General features: G+C 50.7%; 4 protein-coding genes and 2 non-coding genes across 7 annotated transcripts; 1 reads left to right on the forward strand and 5 right to left on the reverse strand.

Annotated features, from left to right (window-relative positions):
- Positions 1-20: 20 nt before the first annotated feature.
- On the reverse strand, positions 21-7438 carry FOXG_06351 (protein pyrABCN). The gene is made up of 3 exons (XM_018384982.1): positions 6537-7438; positions 440-6483; positions 21-387 (listed from the first exon to the last, which is right to left on the reverse strand). Exons 1-3 carry the CDS (start codon positions 7153-7155, stop codon positions 328-330), a joined length of 6723 nt encoding a protein of 2240 aa, XP_018242159.1. The 5' UTR covers positions 7156-7438; the 3' UTR covers positions 21-327.
- Positions 7439-8447: 1009 nt separating this feature from the next.
- Positions 8448-11054, reverse strand: FOXG_06352 (uncharacterized protein). Of its 2 annotated transcripts, XM_018384983.1 has the most exons (3): positions 10377-11054; positions 9349-10165; positions 8448-9296 (listed from the first exon to the last, which is right to left on the reverse strand). In XM_018384983.1, exons 1-3 carry the CDS (start codon positions 10618-10620, stop codon positions 8912-8914), a joined length of 1446 nt encoding a protein of 481 aa, XP_018242160.1. In that variant the 5' UTR covers positions 10621-11054; the 3' UTR covers positions 8448-8911. The 2 variants fall into 2 exon arrangements, with proteins under 2 accessions (XP_018242160.1, XP_018242161.1); XM_018384984.1 differs by having other exon boundaries at positions 8488-9296; positions 9349-11009.
- A 597-nt stretch (positions 11055-11651) lies between these two features.
- FOXG_19225 lies at positions 11652-11723 on the reverse strand. The gene has a single exon. It is a non-coding gene; the product is annotated as a tRNA-Arg (tRNA).
- A 1126-nt stretch (positions 11724-12849) lies between these two features.
- Positions 12850-12921, reverse strand: FOXG_19226. The gene has a single exon. It is a non-coding gene; the product is annotated as a tRNA-Arg (tRNA).
- A 523-nt stretch (positions 12922-13444) lies between these two features.
- FOXG_06353 (histidinol-phosphate aminotransferase) lies at positions 13445-15411 on the forward strand. The gene is made up of 2 exons (XM_018384985.1): positions 13445-13754; positions 13802-15411. Exons 1-2 carry the CDS (start codon positions 13681-13683, stop codon positions 14928-14930), a joined length of 1203 nt encoding a protein of 400 aa, XP_018242162.1. The 5' UTR covers positions 13445-13680; the 3' UTR covers positions 14931-15411.
- On the reverse strand, positions 13615-17066 carry FOXG_06354 (uncharacterized protein). The gene is made up of 2 exons (XM_018384986.1): positions 16523-17066; positions 13615-16476 (listed from the first exon to the last, which is right to left on the reverse strand). Exons 1-2 carry the CDS (start codon positions 16605-16607, stop codon positions 15140-15142), a joined length of 1422 nt encoding a protein of 473 aa, XP_018242163.1. The 5' UTR covers positions 16608-17066; the 3' UTR covers positions 13615-15139.
- Positions 17067-17313: the final 247 nt, after the last annotated feature.

Here is a 17313-nt window from a genome sequence, read left to right on the forward strand (position 1 = left end):
ATTCACGCCACGAAACGCACGAGAAAACAGACACACACACGAAACACACGGAACGCACGGGTGAAATAATAAATAAGTATTAAATTAAATAAACGTATACGACGATACGTATACATACATGATACATAACATACATAAAACCGTACGCCGACGACGTGAGTCGCGTCTCATTTACACATTCTATGACATCAAATGTCGTTCACGGGCATCATCCTGGAATGCTTGCTAACGCACGCCAATTTCTATCCGGCTTTGAAAAAAGCAAAAATTACAAAAATCCAACCATGTCATGAAACTTTTCAAATCCTTTCCGACTCATGTACAAGTTTACGAATCAGCCATAACCAACGCCAACAGAGCCATGCGGCAGTAGAGGCCATAGCGCATCTAAACATCATGTTAGCAATGTGATAAACATGTCGTAGGAATCAATGCTTACCTGTCGGAAGTATGCAGCCCGCTGGTCGAAGTCGACCTCCTCGGCAACCTCCTCGTTGCGAGGGAGAGGGTGCATAACAATTGAAGAGCTCTTAGCATGCTTGAGCGAAGCGTTGTCCACTCGGTAAGAGTTCTTAACGCGCTGGTACTCCTCCTCAGTAGGGAAGCGCTCCCGCTGCACACGTGTGCAGTACAGGACGTCACTGCGAGCCATGATCTCAGGTGTAAGAGTCTCAGACTCGCATAGAAGTTGGCCAGAAGCAACGAGCTGCTCTCGGACCTTAGGTGGCAAAGCCAGAGCCTTAGGGGCGACCAGCTGGACCTGGACGTGGTAGTGTCGCAGTAGGTATACAAGGGAGTGCACAGGTCGGCCATAGAGAAGATCACCCAGGAAGGTGATGGTCAAGCCCTGTACAGTACCCAACTCCTCACGGATGGTGAAGAGATCAAGGAAAGCCTGCGTGGGGTGCTCCTTGCTGCCGTTGCCGCCGTTGATAACAGGGACAGGGCTGTATTTCTCAGCAACATGAACGCTGCTCTCCTCAGGGTGACGGAGAACAACAGCATCACCATAGCAAGCCAGAGTACGGAGGGTATCCTGGAGAGTCTCACCCTTCTGGACAGAGGAGTGAGAGGTGGAGATGGCGATGGTGCGTCCACCAAGACGCTGCATAGCAGCATCGAACGAAGCCGACGTGCGAGTAGAGGGCTCGTAGAAGAGCGTGGTCAAGACGCGGCCTCGAAGGATGTTCAAGACACCTTCGCGCTGGACACCAAGACGCATCTCCTGAGCAACGGTGAAGAGCAGATGGAGATCAGCTCGGCTGTAAGACTTAACGGACAGGACGTGTGTGTTCTTGAACGACGAAGGCTGAGCCAGGAGCTGCTGCAGAGAAGAGCTGACCAGAGGTTGGAGTTGGAGGCCAGGGGCGAGCTCCTCAACAGGAGCAGCACCACGAGCAGGCGAAGGCAGAGTAGCGCCAACAGCACCAGTATCGACACCACGGAGACGGTTCAGAGGCTGGAAGCCACCCAGCATGGACATGCGGCGGGCTTGGGGAGAGTCGGTGGCTTGAGTGATCGAGGTGGTGGGCTTGACTGGAGGCGACATGGGAGGAGCGATATGCGAAGACATGTCCTTACCCTGAGGCGAGACAGGCAGGACTTCACCATCAAGGCAGACGGTGGTGTTCTGGAAAGTGACTCGTTGAACAGTTCCACGCATAGTGCGGCCCACAAAAGGAGACCAAAAGGTACCCGGAGCCACGGTGTAGGGACGGTCAATCTCAGCCTCGATGGTGGTACCAGACTGATCGTGGAGCTCGAAGATCTCCATAGGGTTGGTGTAAAGGCGGTCCTTGATGTCGTCAACAGTCAAACGACCCTCAGCAACTGAAGTGAGCAGCAGAGGGAGAGCATCAGAGATACCCATATGAGGATCGCCCTTATGGCCGAGCGAAGTAGCCAGGCGGTAAGGCAGACTACCAATGGAGAACACATCAATGGTCGACATGTGCTGCCAGAGTGCCTTCTGATCAGCTGCAGTGGGCAGACGCTCGCACTCAGGGTACTCGTCACGGCTGAGGTATAGAGAGTAGATCGAGACGTCGCAGGTGACTTGGAGTCCCTTGGCCTTGCTAAGGGCGATAAGCTTGATATCGTCCTTGTTGGTGACCGAAGTAACGTGGATGCGACGGTTGTGGAGGCTGGCAAGGAGGAGAATAGAGGCCAAGTCAGTCAGCTTAGCATCGGTGACAATAGGCTTGTGTGTAGGCCAAGAATCGAAGTGAGCAGTGACAGCAGCAACCTTGCTGATGTTGCCAGAGAGGTGGTTGAAGGGGATGAAGAGAGAGCCAACCTCGCCAATAACATGGCTGATCTGGTCAGCATTGTCCGAGGTAGCGGCCACAGAGAAGTTGTAGTCACAGTAGCCACCCCGTCGGCTGTTCTGCTGAGCGGTCTTCAAAGTGAGGGCATCAGTGATGGCGCCATCAACACCCAGAGGCATAACCCGGATCATGCTGAAACCAGCAGAAATAGAGGACTTGGTCACTGTTTGAAGATCATCATTGCTGGCAGTGGCGATGCCTGGAACAAAGGCAGCGATGTTGATTAGACCAGGCAGCACGATGGTTCGGTGGCTGGTCTGGTAATCGCGCTTAGAGACCTCAAGCTCGAAGTGGCGGGCAATGGCCTCAACGAGGATCTTGGCGTTCTTGACGTTGGTGACGAGAGGGATCTGGTAATCAACGGCCATACGTCGAGTCTGGTAACCCTTACTCATGTAGTTGGCAGGACGACGGTACTTGTTGTTGGAAGGCAAATTGATGTACAGATCAATGGTATTCTTAGCCAGATGCTGGGTGAGAGAGAACTCAGAGCTGCGATCCTCCTCCTTTCCGAGAACCTCAAGGTACTGGCACTGAACGCCGTGCTCCTGGAGGAAATCGGCGGTACCGGAAGTAGCGAACAGCTTGTAGCCGAGCTTCTCAAGCTTCTGGACAGAAGGAAGCATCTCACGCTTGTCCTTGTAGGATCCAATGGACAGGAGGATGTTCTTCTTGGGGATCTTGAAACCAGTAGACATCAAAGCCTTCAGATAGGCCTCATTCTTGTCAACACCGAAGCAAGCAACCTCACCTGTAGAGGCCATCTCGACACCGAGTACGGGATCGGCACCGGAAAGACGGGAGAAACTGAACTGAGGGACCTTGACACCGACGCAGTTGGGGGCAAGATCGGTGGGAGGGTAAGCCTGGAAAGGCTGGCCCATGATGGCCTTGGTGGCCATCTCGATCAAGTCAACACCCATGACCTTGGACACGAAGGGGAACGAACGTGAGGCACGAACGTTACACTCGATGACCTTGATGTCGTTGTCCTTGGCAATGAACTGAATGTTGAAAGGACCAGTGACGTTGAGGGCCAGACCAATCTTGCGAGTAGCCTCCTCAATACGCTCGATGGTAGTGGCTTCCAAATCTTGAGGAGGCAAGATAAGGGTAGCATCACCAGAGTGAACACCAGCGTTCTCGACGTGTTCGGAGATAAAGTGTCCAATAACCTTACCGTCCTTGGCAACGGCGTCCATCTCAATCTCCTTGGCATTCTCAATGTACTTGGTAATAACGACAGGGTGCTCCCGAGAAACCTCAGCAGCCTGGTCCAAATAATTCTTGAGATCCTTCTCAGAGTAAACTGTGTTCATAGCAGCACCCGAGAGGACGTAGGAGGGTCGAACCAGCACAGGATAAGAAACAGCGTTACAGAACTCCTGAGCTTCAGCGAAGCTAGTAAGCTCCTTCCAGGTAGGTTGATCGACCTCAATGCGGTCCAGCATACGAGAGAACTTGTATCGGTTCTCGGCATTGTCAATCATCTCGGGAGAAGTACCCAGAACCTTGACACCAGCACGGTGTAGGGGGAGTGCAATGTTGTTGGGGGTTTGACCACCCATAGCACCCAAAACACCGCTTGAGTTCTCAAGCTGGTAAATGTCCAGGACAGTTTCGAGGTTGATGTTCTCGAAGTAAAGCTTATCAGCTTCGTCGTAGTCTGTACTAACCGTCTCCGGGTTATAGTTGACCATGATTGTCTTGAAACCGGTAGCACGAAGCGTTCGAATAGCTCGGACTGAGCACCAATCGAACTCGACGGACGAACCGATACGGTAGACACCAGAGCCGAGGACCATAACACCGTGGTCGTCGAAGTTGACATCGTGATCAGATGCATTGTAGGTCATGTAGAGGTAGTTGGTGAAGGCAGGGAACTCAGCAGCGACGGTATCAATCTGCTTGACGAAGGGCTGGATACCAGCCTCAAGTCGCAGGCGACGGACAGCAATCTCGTTGGAGCTCCAGAATTTGGCGAGCTGACGATCACTGAAACCCAGTCGCTTGGCCTGGAGAAGGATAGAGGGGCTGGTGGTGATGTCGGTTGTGCTGTAGCTGGTCATTCTCTTGGCGAAGTCGCTCAAGCCCTTGAGCTTGCGAAGGAACCACTTGTCGATCTTGGTCAACTCCCAAATCTTGTCGACAGTGTATCCCTCGTGCATGGCGTTGGCAATGGCAAACAGACGCTGGTCAGAGGGGGTCTGGAGCTCATCCTCAATACTCATGAGGGCCTCCGTCTCATTGAAGCCGAGGTTGTGGAAGTCAATGGCTCGGATGGCCTTCTGGATGGCCTCCTCGAAAGATCGACCAATACTCATGACTTCACCCACACTCTTCATGGAGGAGCCAAGCTGAGTGGACACGCGGGTGAACTTCTTGAGATCCCATCGAGGCATCTTGACCACGACGTAATCGAGCGAGGGCTCGAAGCAAGCACAGGTGGACTTGGTGACCGAGTTCTTAATCTCCTTGAGAGGAATACCAAGACCAAGCTTGGCAGCGATAAAGGCCAGAGGGTAACCTGTAGCCTTAGAGGCGAGAGCAGAAGATCGAGACAGACGGGCGTTGACCTCGATGATGCAGTACTCGCGGGAAAAGGGGTTCAGGGCATACTGGATGTTACACTCTCCAACGACGCCAAGATGGCGAATGACATTGACAGCTGTTGTTCGCAGCATGTTGTAGTCTTCATCAGACAAGGTCTGCGAGGGAGCGACAACAATAGAGTCACCAGTGTGGATACCGAGAGGGTCGAAGTTCTCCATGTTACACACTGTGATGCAGTTGTCTTGAGCATCACGGACAACCTCGTACTCGATCTCCTTCCAGCCCTTCATACTACGTTCGATCAGAACTTGGGGACTGGCGGCGAAAGCCTTGTTGCAGAGATCCATCAGTTCCTCCTCGTTGTTGGCGAAACCACTGCCGAGACCACCAAGGGCATAGGCGGCACGCACAATGACGGGGAAGCCAATGTCCTTCACGACGTGCATAGCCTCGTCAATGTTGTTGGCAGAGGCGGACTTTGCACACTTCTCGCCAATAGAGTCCATGCTTCGGGCAAAGAGCTCACGATCCTCGGTGGTGATGATGGTGTCGATCGGAGTACCAAGGACCTTGACACCAAGAGACTCGAACTCATCCTTGAGCTGGATACCGACCTGAAGGGCGGTCTGGCCACCGAAGGTCACATAGATAGCATCAGGTCGCTCATACTGGATGACCTTTCGAACGAAGTCGGCGTTGACAGGGAGGAAGTAAACCTTGTCAGCCAAGCCCTTGGAGGTCTGGATAGTGGCAATATTGGGGTTGATGAGGACAGTGTAGATGCCCTCTTCCTTCAAAGCCTTGATAGCTTGGCTACCAGAGTAGTCAAACTCACCAGCCTGACCAATGCTGAGACCACCACTGCCAAGAACGAGGACCTTGCGAACGGAGACGCGGGGGTGAAGACGCTCGTTCTCCTCGATGGTGCCGCCAGGGAAGCTGACAGGAGCCTTGAGGAGCTCGGGCTTCTCAGCGCAGTTGGCCATGGTGTTAATGAAGACATCGAAGAGGAACTCGGTGTCGCGAGGACCAGGGGTGCTCTCGGGGTGGAACTGCACACTGAAGTAGGGCTTCTCTGTATTGAAGATACCCTCGTTACTGCCATCATTGGCGTTGACGAAGAGCTCTTTCCAGTCATTGGTCAGGCTGTCAGTGTCGACAGCGAAACCGTGGTTCTGAGAAGTGATGTGGCATTTTCCAGTAACCATGCTGGTACAAGGAATATTGTGACCACGGTTACCGAACTTCATCTTCTTGGTGGTGGCACCAGCAGCACGGGCGAGGAGCTGATGTCCCAAGCAGATACCGAAAACGGGGATTTCATTCTTCTCGAGGACGGCAGCGATGTTCTTAACGACGTTGTCGAGCATAGCGGGGTCACCGGGACCATTAGAGAGGAAGAGACCGTCGAACTCGTCGATGGCGCTGGCGATATCGTAGTCCCAAGGACAGACAAGGACCTCGACACCACGCTTGAGGAAGCACCTCAGCTGGTTAAACTTCATACCGACATCGAGGCACAAAACACGGATAGTACGCCCGGATGGGTGCTTACGGGCGACCGAGGTCGGAGGCTTGTAGAGCTTAGGAGCCTTAATGGAAACTACATAGATAATGAGCATGCGTCTTCGAGTTTGAAAACGCTAGGAAACTCACCTTCGGCCACCAAGTTCTTGGTGTTTGGGTTAACCCATTCGACCTGCTCAAAGTGGTCGGTGGGCAAAGCAGCCAAGGCATCGTCAGCCTGACTGTTGACAGAGCCATTGGTCAGGCCACGGGTCTCAAGGCGCATCTTACCCAACATGCTACCCTTCTCACGGATTCTCTTGGTCAAAGAGCGAGTGTCAACGCCGTACATAGCGGGAACGCCCTGCTCCTTGAGCCATGTGCCCAGAGAGGATTTGGCCAAGAAATGGGAGAAGTCTTCGCCAGCATATGAAGCTGTGACTAGACCAGCAATATGGATTTCGCTGGACTCAAAGTGAGCTGGCAGATCGCCGAGGAGCTCATCCATGGCCTCGCGCGAGGGAACACCATAGTTTCCGACAAGAGGGAAAGTGATGACGAGGATCTGGCCGCGGTACGAAGGATCCGTTACGGACTCAGGATAGCCAACCATACCCGTTTGGAAGACCAGCTCTCCAGCAATGCTCTTCTGAGCACCAAAGCTGTAACCCTGGAAGGAGGAGCCATCTTCAAGCTCGAGGCAGACGAGGCCATCATCCTCGGCGCCAATCTGACGCGCAGAGGCGGGAGGCTGAGAAACCAAAGCCATTGTAGTGGTTATGGTAATGGTTTAGGGATGAAGCAAAGAAAAACACAAAAAATCTCCGGCGCTGGGCTATATCAACAAAATACCCAAAGAAGCGCGGGGCAACGACGTGGAGGGGTCGTCGCGGGAGGACAGGGAGATTGCGAGCGACGGGCCGGCAAGTTAACTCGTTTTCAGAGCTACCCTGGTAAGGTCAGAAGCTACCTCGCAATCATCAGCCTCAACTGTAGTTGGAGGTGAAGAGGATGTTGGAGAAGAGCGAGGGTTTGGGAGGAGGAGAAAAAAGAGAAGGAAGGCTTTTGATAAAAGCGGCCCTCGAAACTTTTTTTTTTTATCGCCGGGGCTGCAGTACAGGGTACTCCCCGCTGTGTATTGCTATAAGCTCTAATTGGCCAATTGAGAGATGGTTCCCTCGATGAGGCCAATCGCAGCATTCCATTAAAATCTGCAGGGACACTAAAATGCCCCGCCATGCCTTGGCCAAACTTCTCAAGCCTCTCCACAAGCTGCGCAACAACCTTTCATCATGACCGATCGCTCATCAGAAATGGTTGGACTTGAGCCTCGAGAGTGGGTTTGTTGGATCAGCGGTCAGGGTTTAGCCGCACTGTCGATACGGGCCAAGGCATTGGAAAATTCCCTGCCCGAGTGCCATGGCAGGTGGCGGGGAGACTTGTGAAAGACTCCGGTAACGGAAGAAATATCTACGACATATGCGGCTTGGAGTTGTCATGACAAAGTCTTCAACGTGGAAAACAATGCATTGCTAATAACGCAGTAGGCAACCGTTCTGGAAGCTGCAGAATGCTTGTGAGCTTTCAGTCCGTAAGCATAATAATAACGCTTACTGTGAGAAAGTGCTGCAGTCAGCCACGCGTGCAACAGGACAACCTTTTCTCTGCCGGCACTCAACGCCCCCAAGATCCATGATCGAAAAAGCTCGAGCCCAGGGCGGTAGTGAGAAAAAGGCGCTTTACATCACAGGCTAAAACGTAGAACACCCACTTTCCGCTCAGCATCCACCTCCACAGCTTGAAAAAGATTTTTTTTTCTTACATCTGATCTTGCTATGATTGGATTAGTTCATGGTGATTGTCCACCCTCAGTCACGTTTAGCCTCATGCAAGCCGCCAAAACCCGATATGCAGGTTCACCAGCAAGTATCCTGACCTGAGGTTCGTGCTTCAGCATGAAGGTCTTGACAATTATGGAGCAGAGAAATGATATCGTATGCTCCGTTGCAATGGAAGATACATACAAATCCCCCATAAGTTATAAATGTCGCGAACTTGAGTGTCGAATAGAATATCATTATTTCATGTAGATAAATTTGGCTCGAGATTGATTCGGTGAAGACTACTTTGTGAGATTGCAGGTGCGCGAATTGATACAGCCAAAAACGAACGTAAAATCATTTATACGGGCTAGACTCTCTTGGCTTTTCATTGCTAATATTCCTGAAGCGAGCTCCTCAACGCCCTGAGCAAAATCACCAACTACATATACACTTCTCCTTCTGAACCACCCCCAAAGTAACGCTATTCTTATAACAATATTGCTTCTAATCTGCCAGTTTGTCGAGCTCTCAAGACCAAGCCAGCCCTTATACCATAAAAAGAAGAAGAAAGTGTTATGCTATTCGTTAGATGAACTGGTCAACTTGACCCAAAATAACTCCCATCTGTGTCTATAAATCTTTGCACCATATCTACGCCTTCACGTTCTTTGTCTCACTCAGTGGTCGTCTGAGCCAGCAGCATTAGGGCATAGGAGGTGCCCCCATATTCGTGATCTTGGGCGTCCTCTGTGCTGTCGGGCTGGCCTGGCTTCCCATCATGCCAGGCTTCTGGCCGCCTTGTGTATTCATACGGTAAGCTGGTTCTCTCTTCGGGTCAATGCCGGGGAAGACAGCCTGCAGTCTTGAATACAAGTCCCTTATGCTATTATTTCGCTCTTCACGGTCAGCGACTGGGTCGATGTTGTTGTCCGCGCCTTCAGGTCCTACAGCTGGGACCCGGAGTTTGAGCGAAAGAGTCAGAGCAGGTGCAGTGAGGTATGCTGGACAGGGCGGAACTTTAACTTCAGGCTTCCGATCTGCAAGTGCGGCCATATACGACAAGTTTGCTTGCAATCTCCTCATACATCTGAGGCACGGTTAGTTGTGTAAAGTAATTCTTTGTCCAAATGAGAACTCACTGGAGATAATCTTGCTGTAGTTGCGTCTCCTCGTCTGTCGGTTTTTTATCCGCAGGGTTTCCAGCTGCAGCGCTCTCCTTCTTCAGTTCTTGTTGGGTTGACTGGATTTGTATAGATTCATAGAGAAGCTCGTGGTTGATATCGAGCAACAATGCGAATCGTTCTTTATCTCGAGATTCGGTACCGGGGCTCAGCGGAGCCGCTGTTAAAGTTCCATTGACAGCCGGTCCTTGATTCGAAGAGAAGGTCGGCGTCTGGGGTGTCGATAGTCCGGCAGATACGGGTTGTTGTGACTGCTGCTGCCCTTGCGCCTGTGTCGGAGCTTGTTGAGTCTGCTGCTGCTGTTGCGACTGTGGTTGTTGGGACTGCTGGTTCGTAGGGGTCTGGCTTTGAGGGGGAGGCTGAGGAGTCGGAAATTGACCCTGTTGCGAAGGCAGAGCGTTGTTCGGCGTCCCTTGTGCGGCGCTCGGGGGTCTTTGAGGGGTCGATACCTGGCCCATACCAGCGGGGTTAGCAGCTTGTTGTTGTTGTTGTTGTTGTTGTTGTTGCTGTTGTTGCTGTTGTTGCTGCTGCTGCTGCTGCTGCTGCTGCTGTTGTTGTTGTTGCTGCTGCTGCGCTTGAGCCTGCGCTTGCTGTTGCTGTTGCTGTTGCAATCGCTGCATCATCTGAGGATTCTGGGGCATCCCGGGTTGGTTCATCGGGAAGCCCTGCATGCCTCCGCCCATCATATAATTTGGTGCAAAATTCTGAGGAGCGACCGACGAGGGAACGACTTGACCGTAAGGGTTACCAGCGAACTGCTGTTGGAAACCTGCCACTGTGCGCAATATGTTAGCTGTCGGGTGTGAAGGAGGAGTGTTTTGTCGTGTCGCATATCGTTTTGCGCCGCGCTTCTTCTTAATCATGCCTAACCACAGGCTGTCCACACATCGTTAAAGAGGCTGGTGCTGTTTACAGGAGCATTGGAAGCAGGCGCGTCGTGAAAGATTCGATCGAAGATTGCGCGCAAATGAAGAAATGGTACCTACTCTGACCATTGGCAGCCATATGCTGCATTCCTGCGTTTGGCATCATGCCTCCTGGACCAGCACCCATCATTTGAGGATTCGCGCCAGGGTTAAAGCCTCCTTGAGGCGTCATGCCGGCGAACTGCTGCTGCTGGTTATACATCATCTGCTGAGCGGCTGGCTGGGCTCCGGACTGCTGCTGTGGGGCAGGGTTGTTGAAAGAGGGAGCAGCATTGTTGCTAAAGCCGTAGCCGGCGGAGTACATGGCTGTTTGTGAATGTGACTGTGACTGTGACTGTGACCTGGGCTGGGCTGGGCTGTCGCTTTCAGGGCGTCAAGGCGTCAAGGCGTCAGTGCAGCGCTTCAAGCGGCAGCGCGTGCTGTACTGGCTGTGCTGTGCTGTAGCAGCGGCAGACAGCAGCGTATAATAGTGGGAGGGATGTGTTGGGATTGCGCGTGTGTGAGCGAGAACAGGCTTGTCGTTGGCTGGCGAAGGAACACGAATGGGGTCCAATCAGTCGGTCAGTCCATCAATTCGGTGAGTGACAAGTGAGGAGTGACAGGAGGTCGTATGGCGTGGGATCGGGAGGCTGGGCTTGTCGCTTGTGTACGGATATGGACATGTATGGACGCGGTTCAGTTGATTCAGGTTCCAGGATTGGAAATGAAACCTAGAGTTAACTCAACGGTGGACAGTTGAGACGTGGTTGTGTGGGTCCAAATGTTACGACAGTCCGGGTGGGTAGCAAGGCCGTTTTTGTCACGGTTACACTTCAGCTACCGTACCGTCAGCACTACGTGTTCAACGTCAGCTATCGATGTGTATATCCTCCCTGCCTCCCTTTGTACATACCGCGTTTATGATTTAGCTTTCGCCCATATATGTATACCTAGTTTTCCACCAAACTCGATTCACATATATCGTTCATACCACCTCAGTCTATTCTTCGTTCTGCATACCTCTAAGCTCCAACTGTTCAGGTAGCAGACGTATCCAATGAACATCCATTGACAAGGGTAGACAAAGGACCTGCAGTCCATGTGAGACATATGCTGACGAGGGCTGGCTGAGTTTATAAAACTATCATCCAACGGCAGCGTCCCCGTATCACTAATTCGGTCTCAGGCTTGTTTACTCTTATTTTCAGCCGCACGCCATCCAAGAAGCGGAGTATCACTCTTGAACTGTTCACACTTCCCAGAGGCAGTACCATATTCGAGGATTTGCTTCACGACAGGCGCACATGGCCAGATACTCTCACAGCCCCAAGCAGACTCCAAAACGGCAAAAATAAATGATCACGCTGGGGATCGAACCCAGAATCTTCTGATTCGTAGTCAGACGCCTTGCCATTGGGCCACGCGACCTTGCTCTTGAATGATTCCTGGAGCCCAAATTCCCGTCCAAGATTGTGGACGACACAGACGGAGAGCTTGCTTGTCCGCCTCAAGCGCAATTCTAAACTTCTGGGATAGTACATTGTTCGTTGTACATCTGCTCTCTTTGTACGGTGAAATTACCGTAGTATGCCGTTGTAGTCAACCTATTCGGAGTCCACCGTCCTCGAGTTACCCCATTGTTGGTAGGATTGTCAGTTACAAGGGTTTCTGTCAAGTTCATAAGCAGTCCAATAAAATCTAACCCAATCTAAGTCAAGCTTTCCGGTATTTCAATGATGAAGGCATATTGAAAGTGCTAAACCAGACACACCACTCTACGCTGGCGTTTCATAAGCACAAGAGGTCGGGTTAGAAACATCTACCCAATCCATGACTATGGACCTTGTAAGACACGCGTTTCGTGTAGCGATGAAGTGCAGATAGACATAGATCATTGATCCCGCCAGATTCCAGTCTGTTAACAACAGGTTCTCTTCTGGATAGAGTTGTAAACTGGCTGAAGTTGTCCAAGGGACAGGAAGCGACGATATGTATATAGAATGGTTGAAGGTAAAGGGAAACCAACGTTTATCGCGATAAGAATTCGTGTAAAACGTCTGAGATTTGCAAGTGCTCTTGCGTCATGGAGATGACAGAGTGCCTGACCCAGGAGGTACTCAAGAGCACATCAAACGGGGCTTGTTGTCTAGCCAATCATGGCTCAAGGGAGTTACACAAAGACTCTGCCAATCATTAACCGCAATACAACTATAAACCCATCAAGTTACAAGTGTAATAGTTATGTCAATTGTAATGATCTTGTATATATATTACAAGGGTTCATTGTCCTCACGTTTCTGACGATAAGTTTAGAGTTCAGTGTCAAGGAACATACCAATATTGAAATAATGCTTTGACTTGAAAGCCTGGCCACCTGCAGCAATTAACAGAGCACTACCAGGGGCATCTTTCTATAGTGAAATATAAATATATAATTAAAAAGGAATTATTTAAATATTGTTTTATATAGTGATAACATGTCCTATCTAAGCGCAAAAGGTAGCATATCCTCATAGTAAGAATCGACACCACTTGATGCCAGAGTCAAAAAGAATGATCACGCTGGGGATCGAACCCAGAATCTTCTGATTCGTAGTCAGACGCCTTGCCATTGGGCCACGCGACCCTTACTCTTGAAGTTTGGGACGGTATTTGGTATTATGTGTCTGGAGTTCCTTTGAATTGTAGCTGGGCGACGCCTATTCGTTTCACTAGCTTGACTGTAGCTACGGGCCTTCATGCTGAAATAGTGTTTGGCTTTAGGGTTAGTACTTTGTAGCTAAGTCTTTAGCTTTTGTCTGTCAGAATTATGTCTATAATGAACTATTATAGCAGGAAAGACGTGAAGGTGCTTAAATCTTACTTGGAAATTTGGATTCTTCTGTCTGTCTTATTGTCTACCATCGACAGACACATGAACCAATTCTGTCGTATAATAAACACTGGACTAAAATAATTAAACATATGGTTGTCATGTTCCCTATCATCTGGTCTCTTGGTTTCTCAACCATGAAGCAGCTGTTCAGAATTTTCGTTGTCCTTCAGGGTAACGCTTTGGCCAATGCATGATTCCAGCCAACATCAGAATATACCTGAGCTAAACCCATGATGACTCAATTGCATATCGGAAAACAATCGTCCCGCCATACTGCAAGCCTTTACCTTCTTCAGTTGCTTATCAAGGCTCTAAACACCAAACCTCGGGATACATATGCGCTGTATCCAATGCTTCCCCTCTATCATGACAAGATGAAAGCCCCACAAAAAAGTCAATGACTCCCCTCCGGCGTCGGACTCAGCAACCAAAAAGTGGTAAACACCACATCTTAAAGAGCCACGCATCCTCATTACTCCTCAGTACATCAGGAGATAAGTCACCAACAAAATGGCCCCCTTCAACCTCGAAAGCTGTGCCAGGCCAAACATCTTGGCCCTCCAGCCATATCGCTGCGCGCGAGAGCATGTTGCCCCTCCCCCGCATTAAAGCAACGACTAACTTTCCGCAGTGACTACAAGGATGACGGCACCAATATCCTTCTCGACGCAAATGAGAACGCGTACGGCCCTTCTCTGAGTGCGGACGTCGCAGGGAAGACTGCCAATGGTGTGGAGGTCGACTTGCTGGGCCTGCACCGTTATCCTGATCCTCACCAGGAGCCATTGAAGCAGCAGCTCTGCGAGCTGCGAAACACCCACGCCCATACAGATAAGACGCTCAAGCCTGAGAATTTGTTTGTGGGTGTTGGTAGTGATGAGGCTATCGATGCTCTGCTGCGATGCTTCTGCGTTCCTGGAAAGGACCGCATCCTTACATGCCCGCCTACGTATGGCATGTATTCCGTGTCTGCACAGGTCAACGATGTAGCTCTCGTCAAAGTTCCCCTTTTAGAAGCCCCCACCTTCAGCATAGACGTTCCAGCTGTCATGGAAGCCCTGACAAAAGAGTCTAACATCAAACTTGTCTACCTTTGCTCGCCTGGAAACCCCACTGGTTCAGTCCTTGCAAAGTCCGACGTTCAGCAGATTCTAGATCACCCGACATGGAACGGCGTTGTCGTTCTCGACGAAGCATATATCGACTTTGCCCCCGAAGATGCTTCTCTGGCTGAATGGGTGACCGAGTTTCCTAACCTGGTCGTTATGCAAACCCTCTCCAAAGCCTTTGGTATGGCTGGCATCCGACTCGGTGCTGCATTCACATCGCCCCCAATTGCACGACTTCTCAACAGTCTCAAGGCCCCTTACAACATCTCCAGCCCTACAAGTGCCCTTGCGTCCTACGCTGTCTCCGAAAAGGGACTCGCTATTATGCGAGACCATCGTGCACGCCTCCTAGAGCAGCGTGATCGTCTTATCAAGGAACTTCCCAACATTCCCGGTGTCGGCCGTCTACGAGGTGGCACTGAAAGCAACTTTTTGCTTTACGAAATGCTTAACACTGCAGGCGAGCCGGATAACACTGTCGCCTTGGCCGTATATGAGAAGCTTGCTGAGGGCAAGGGTGTTGTTGTGCGATTCAGAGGCAAAGAGCACGGATGCCAAGGATGCCTACGAATTACAGTCGGCACGGACGCCGAGGTGACAAGATTTCTGGAGTCACTAAAGACGACGTTGGCTGAGGTGAGAGGCTCATAAACTGGAGCACCAAATAGGAAAAGGACGATAAAACGATGGCGTTCTACGTTAAATCCAGACCTTCTAGACGTAATCTCGTGGAATTAATAAAAGCAACGCTCAGAGTACGAGCGTTTTATACCGAAGTAGTCTCTCAGACCAGTTATCCAAATACCCGACGCCAGTTCCATTCTATATCTATAAGATCTAATAAAAATCCAACACCATTTTTAGGCCCATCCCAAGAACATCAGGACACTTCCAATACTGACAGAAGCCAGGACGAGATCCACTCGGGGGAGACTAGCAGCATCCTCACTCTTGGTAGGCTGAGCTGCAGTTGCTGATGATGTCTCTGATGAGGATGTTGGTGTACTCTGAATTTTGGACTCATTCTTTTTCATGGCAGCCCAGTCTGTGCTGCGGACAACCTTGACATCATCGCCCTTGAGCGGCGCAGGAGCATCACTTAGCAGCAGGCCCTGGACAGCTTCAAGAGCACACATTTGCTGCCCAAGACCGGGATTTCCATCAAAACCCGAGTTATACCATCGCATACCACACTCACGGCCAGACTTCCCTCCTGTGCATGTTTGGACAGCAGCCTTGGCCGATGGGAGGAGATGAGCATGGACATGCTCCTTCAAAGCGGGCTGCATCTGAATAGACAGGTACATGAAGCGTGATAGATAACCCTTAAAGGTGGACATGTCGTCGTTACATGTGTTGACAGTCTCGCAGGCAGCTTCGTACATGACGTTGGTCGCGTTGGGAAACGGCGAAAAGAACCAATCGGTGCCCTCTAGGAGACGCTTTGAGCGGTCGACCCATTCTGGCTTCTCAGTGTAGTTGGCGAGAACCGCCGCGCCATAAAGATATATACCGCTGGTGTAAGTAAAAGAATGGTATGTTGTCTTCTGGCAGTTGTCTTCTACACTGGCGCCGTCATAAACGTGATAATTGCGGTGATCGATGAAGCCCACTTCCCAGGACCAGTCCCAGATTTTAAGAGCCCAGTCGAGATATTTGTTATCGCCAGTGATACGAGCTAAACGTGCAGCGAGTTGGAAGAAACCGCCATTGCTGACCGAGTTTTTGTATGTCATGCCATTCGGGTTACTTGGGTAGATCTGCCACAAGAGGCCGCCACCACAAGCTGTTGTATTCCATCGACCCACAAGCTCGTTGAATACGTTGATGCTGATATCGAGCCACGATGGGAGGTCCTTGTTGGGCTGAGGGAAGTTTCGCTCAGCAGCGGAGAGGACGGCTGAGCCCCAGAAGAAGAGATCATCGTTACCCTCCTCGTCGGCATGCTCTGCAGGCATGTAGTCCTTACCAGTGCCGAGATTTGTAGGCCCCAGAAGAGCCTGGATGACCACATCGTTGTAACTGTAATCTCCGGTAAGGTGGTAGTAGTCGAGCATCACACCCCATAGGGCACCAGCTACCCACCAGTAGTATGGATCTTGAAGGTCGCCAAGATCTTTGGGTACTGATGATGTGTTGCCGCTGTAGTACTTCATGGCATCGAAGGCGAGGGTGCCTGCCACATCTCGGATCGAATCTGAAATGGTTAGTGAACCGGAACACCACTTGACTGTAGGACATACCTGGATTTGCAGTGTCAAGTGAACTGGGAGGCGTTTTGGTAGCAATGGCTACAGAAGCCAAACTGGCCAAGGCGAAGAACTTCATAATGTGTCTATTGTCGATGATGGGTATGGTGTATGGTGTCTATGTGAGTATGCTTAAGATTCTTGATCGCTCAGCGATAGTCTTCTCCTGGAAGATTGATTCAAGTCTTTTTTGGTGCTGGCAGTAAGTTGATAGTTTTCATAGGTCCGATAATGAGTGTAAGTTCAAGGCAGTTAATGGCAAGCGATATGGAATGAGCGTCTTATTATTCGAGAAAGAGCGAGGCGTTCAAGTCAAACAAATCAAGCTACCACAAGGTACGAGAGAAAATCAGGCGTAAAAGTTGAGCACGCCTTCGGGGGCATGAAAAGTAAGATAAGAAGAAATAACAAACGAAGGAGGGGCCACCGAAAGATAAAAATACAATCACAGCTGAGAAGGAACGGGAATACGAGAACGCAATGAGCTAAAGCTGAAGCTCCAAAGACGTTCGTTCTTTTCAGGCTGGACCGGGCTAGTCCAAAACGTTGATAGACGACGGGGGCTACGGAGTAGTCTAGGTATTAATACATGATACCCTTGCTTGGCGGACTGTTTTCAGAGTTAGACACACAGGGAGGATATCCTGAGGAACGAATGACGAATCGTGCTGGGTTCATGCGTAGACTAAGACTTTAGCTGATGAGCCTCAGACAAAGTCAACCGTTGAATGATGACCTCTACATTCTATGGAGAATGGGTTACCGAGCTCTCCCCGCAGACGGAC

The sequence above is a fragment of the Fusarium oxysporum genome, chromosome 2 (genome assembly GCF_000149955.1).
Source record: "Fusarium oxysporum f. sp. lycopersici 4287 chromosome 2, whole genome shotgun sequence".
NCBI lineage: Eukaryota > Fungi > Ascomycota > Sordariomycetes > Hypocreales > Nectriaceae > Fusarium > Fusarium oxysporum.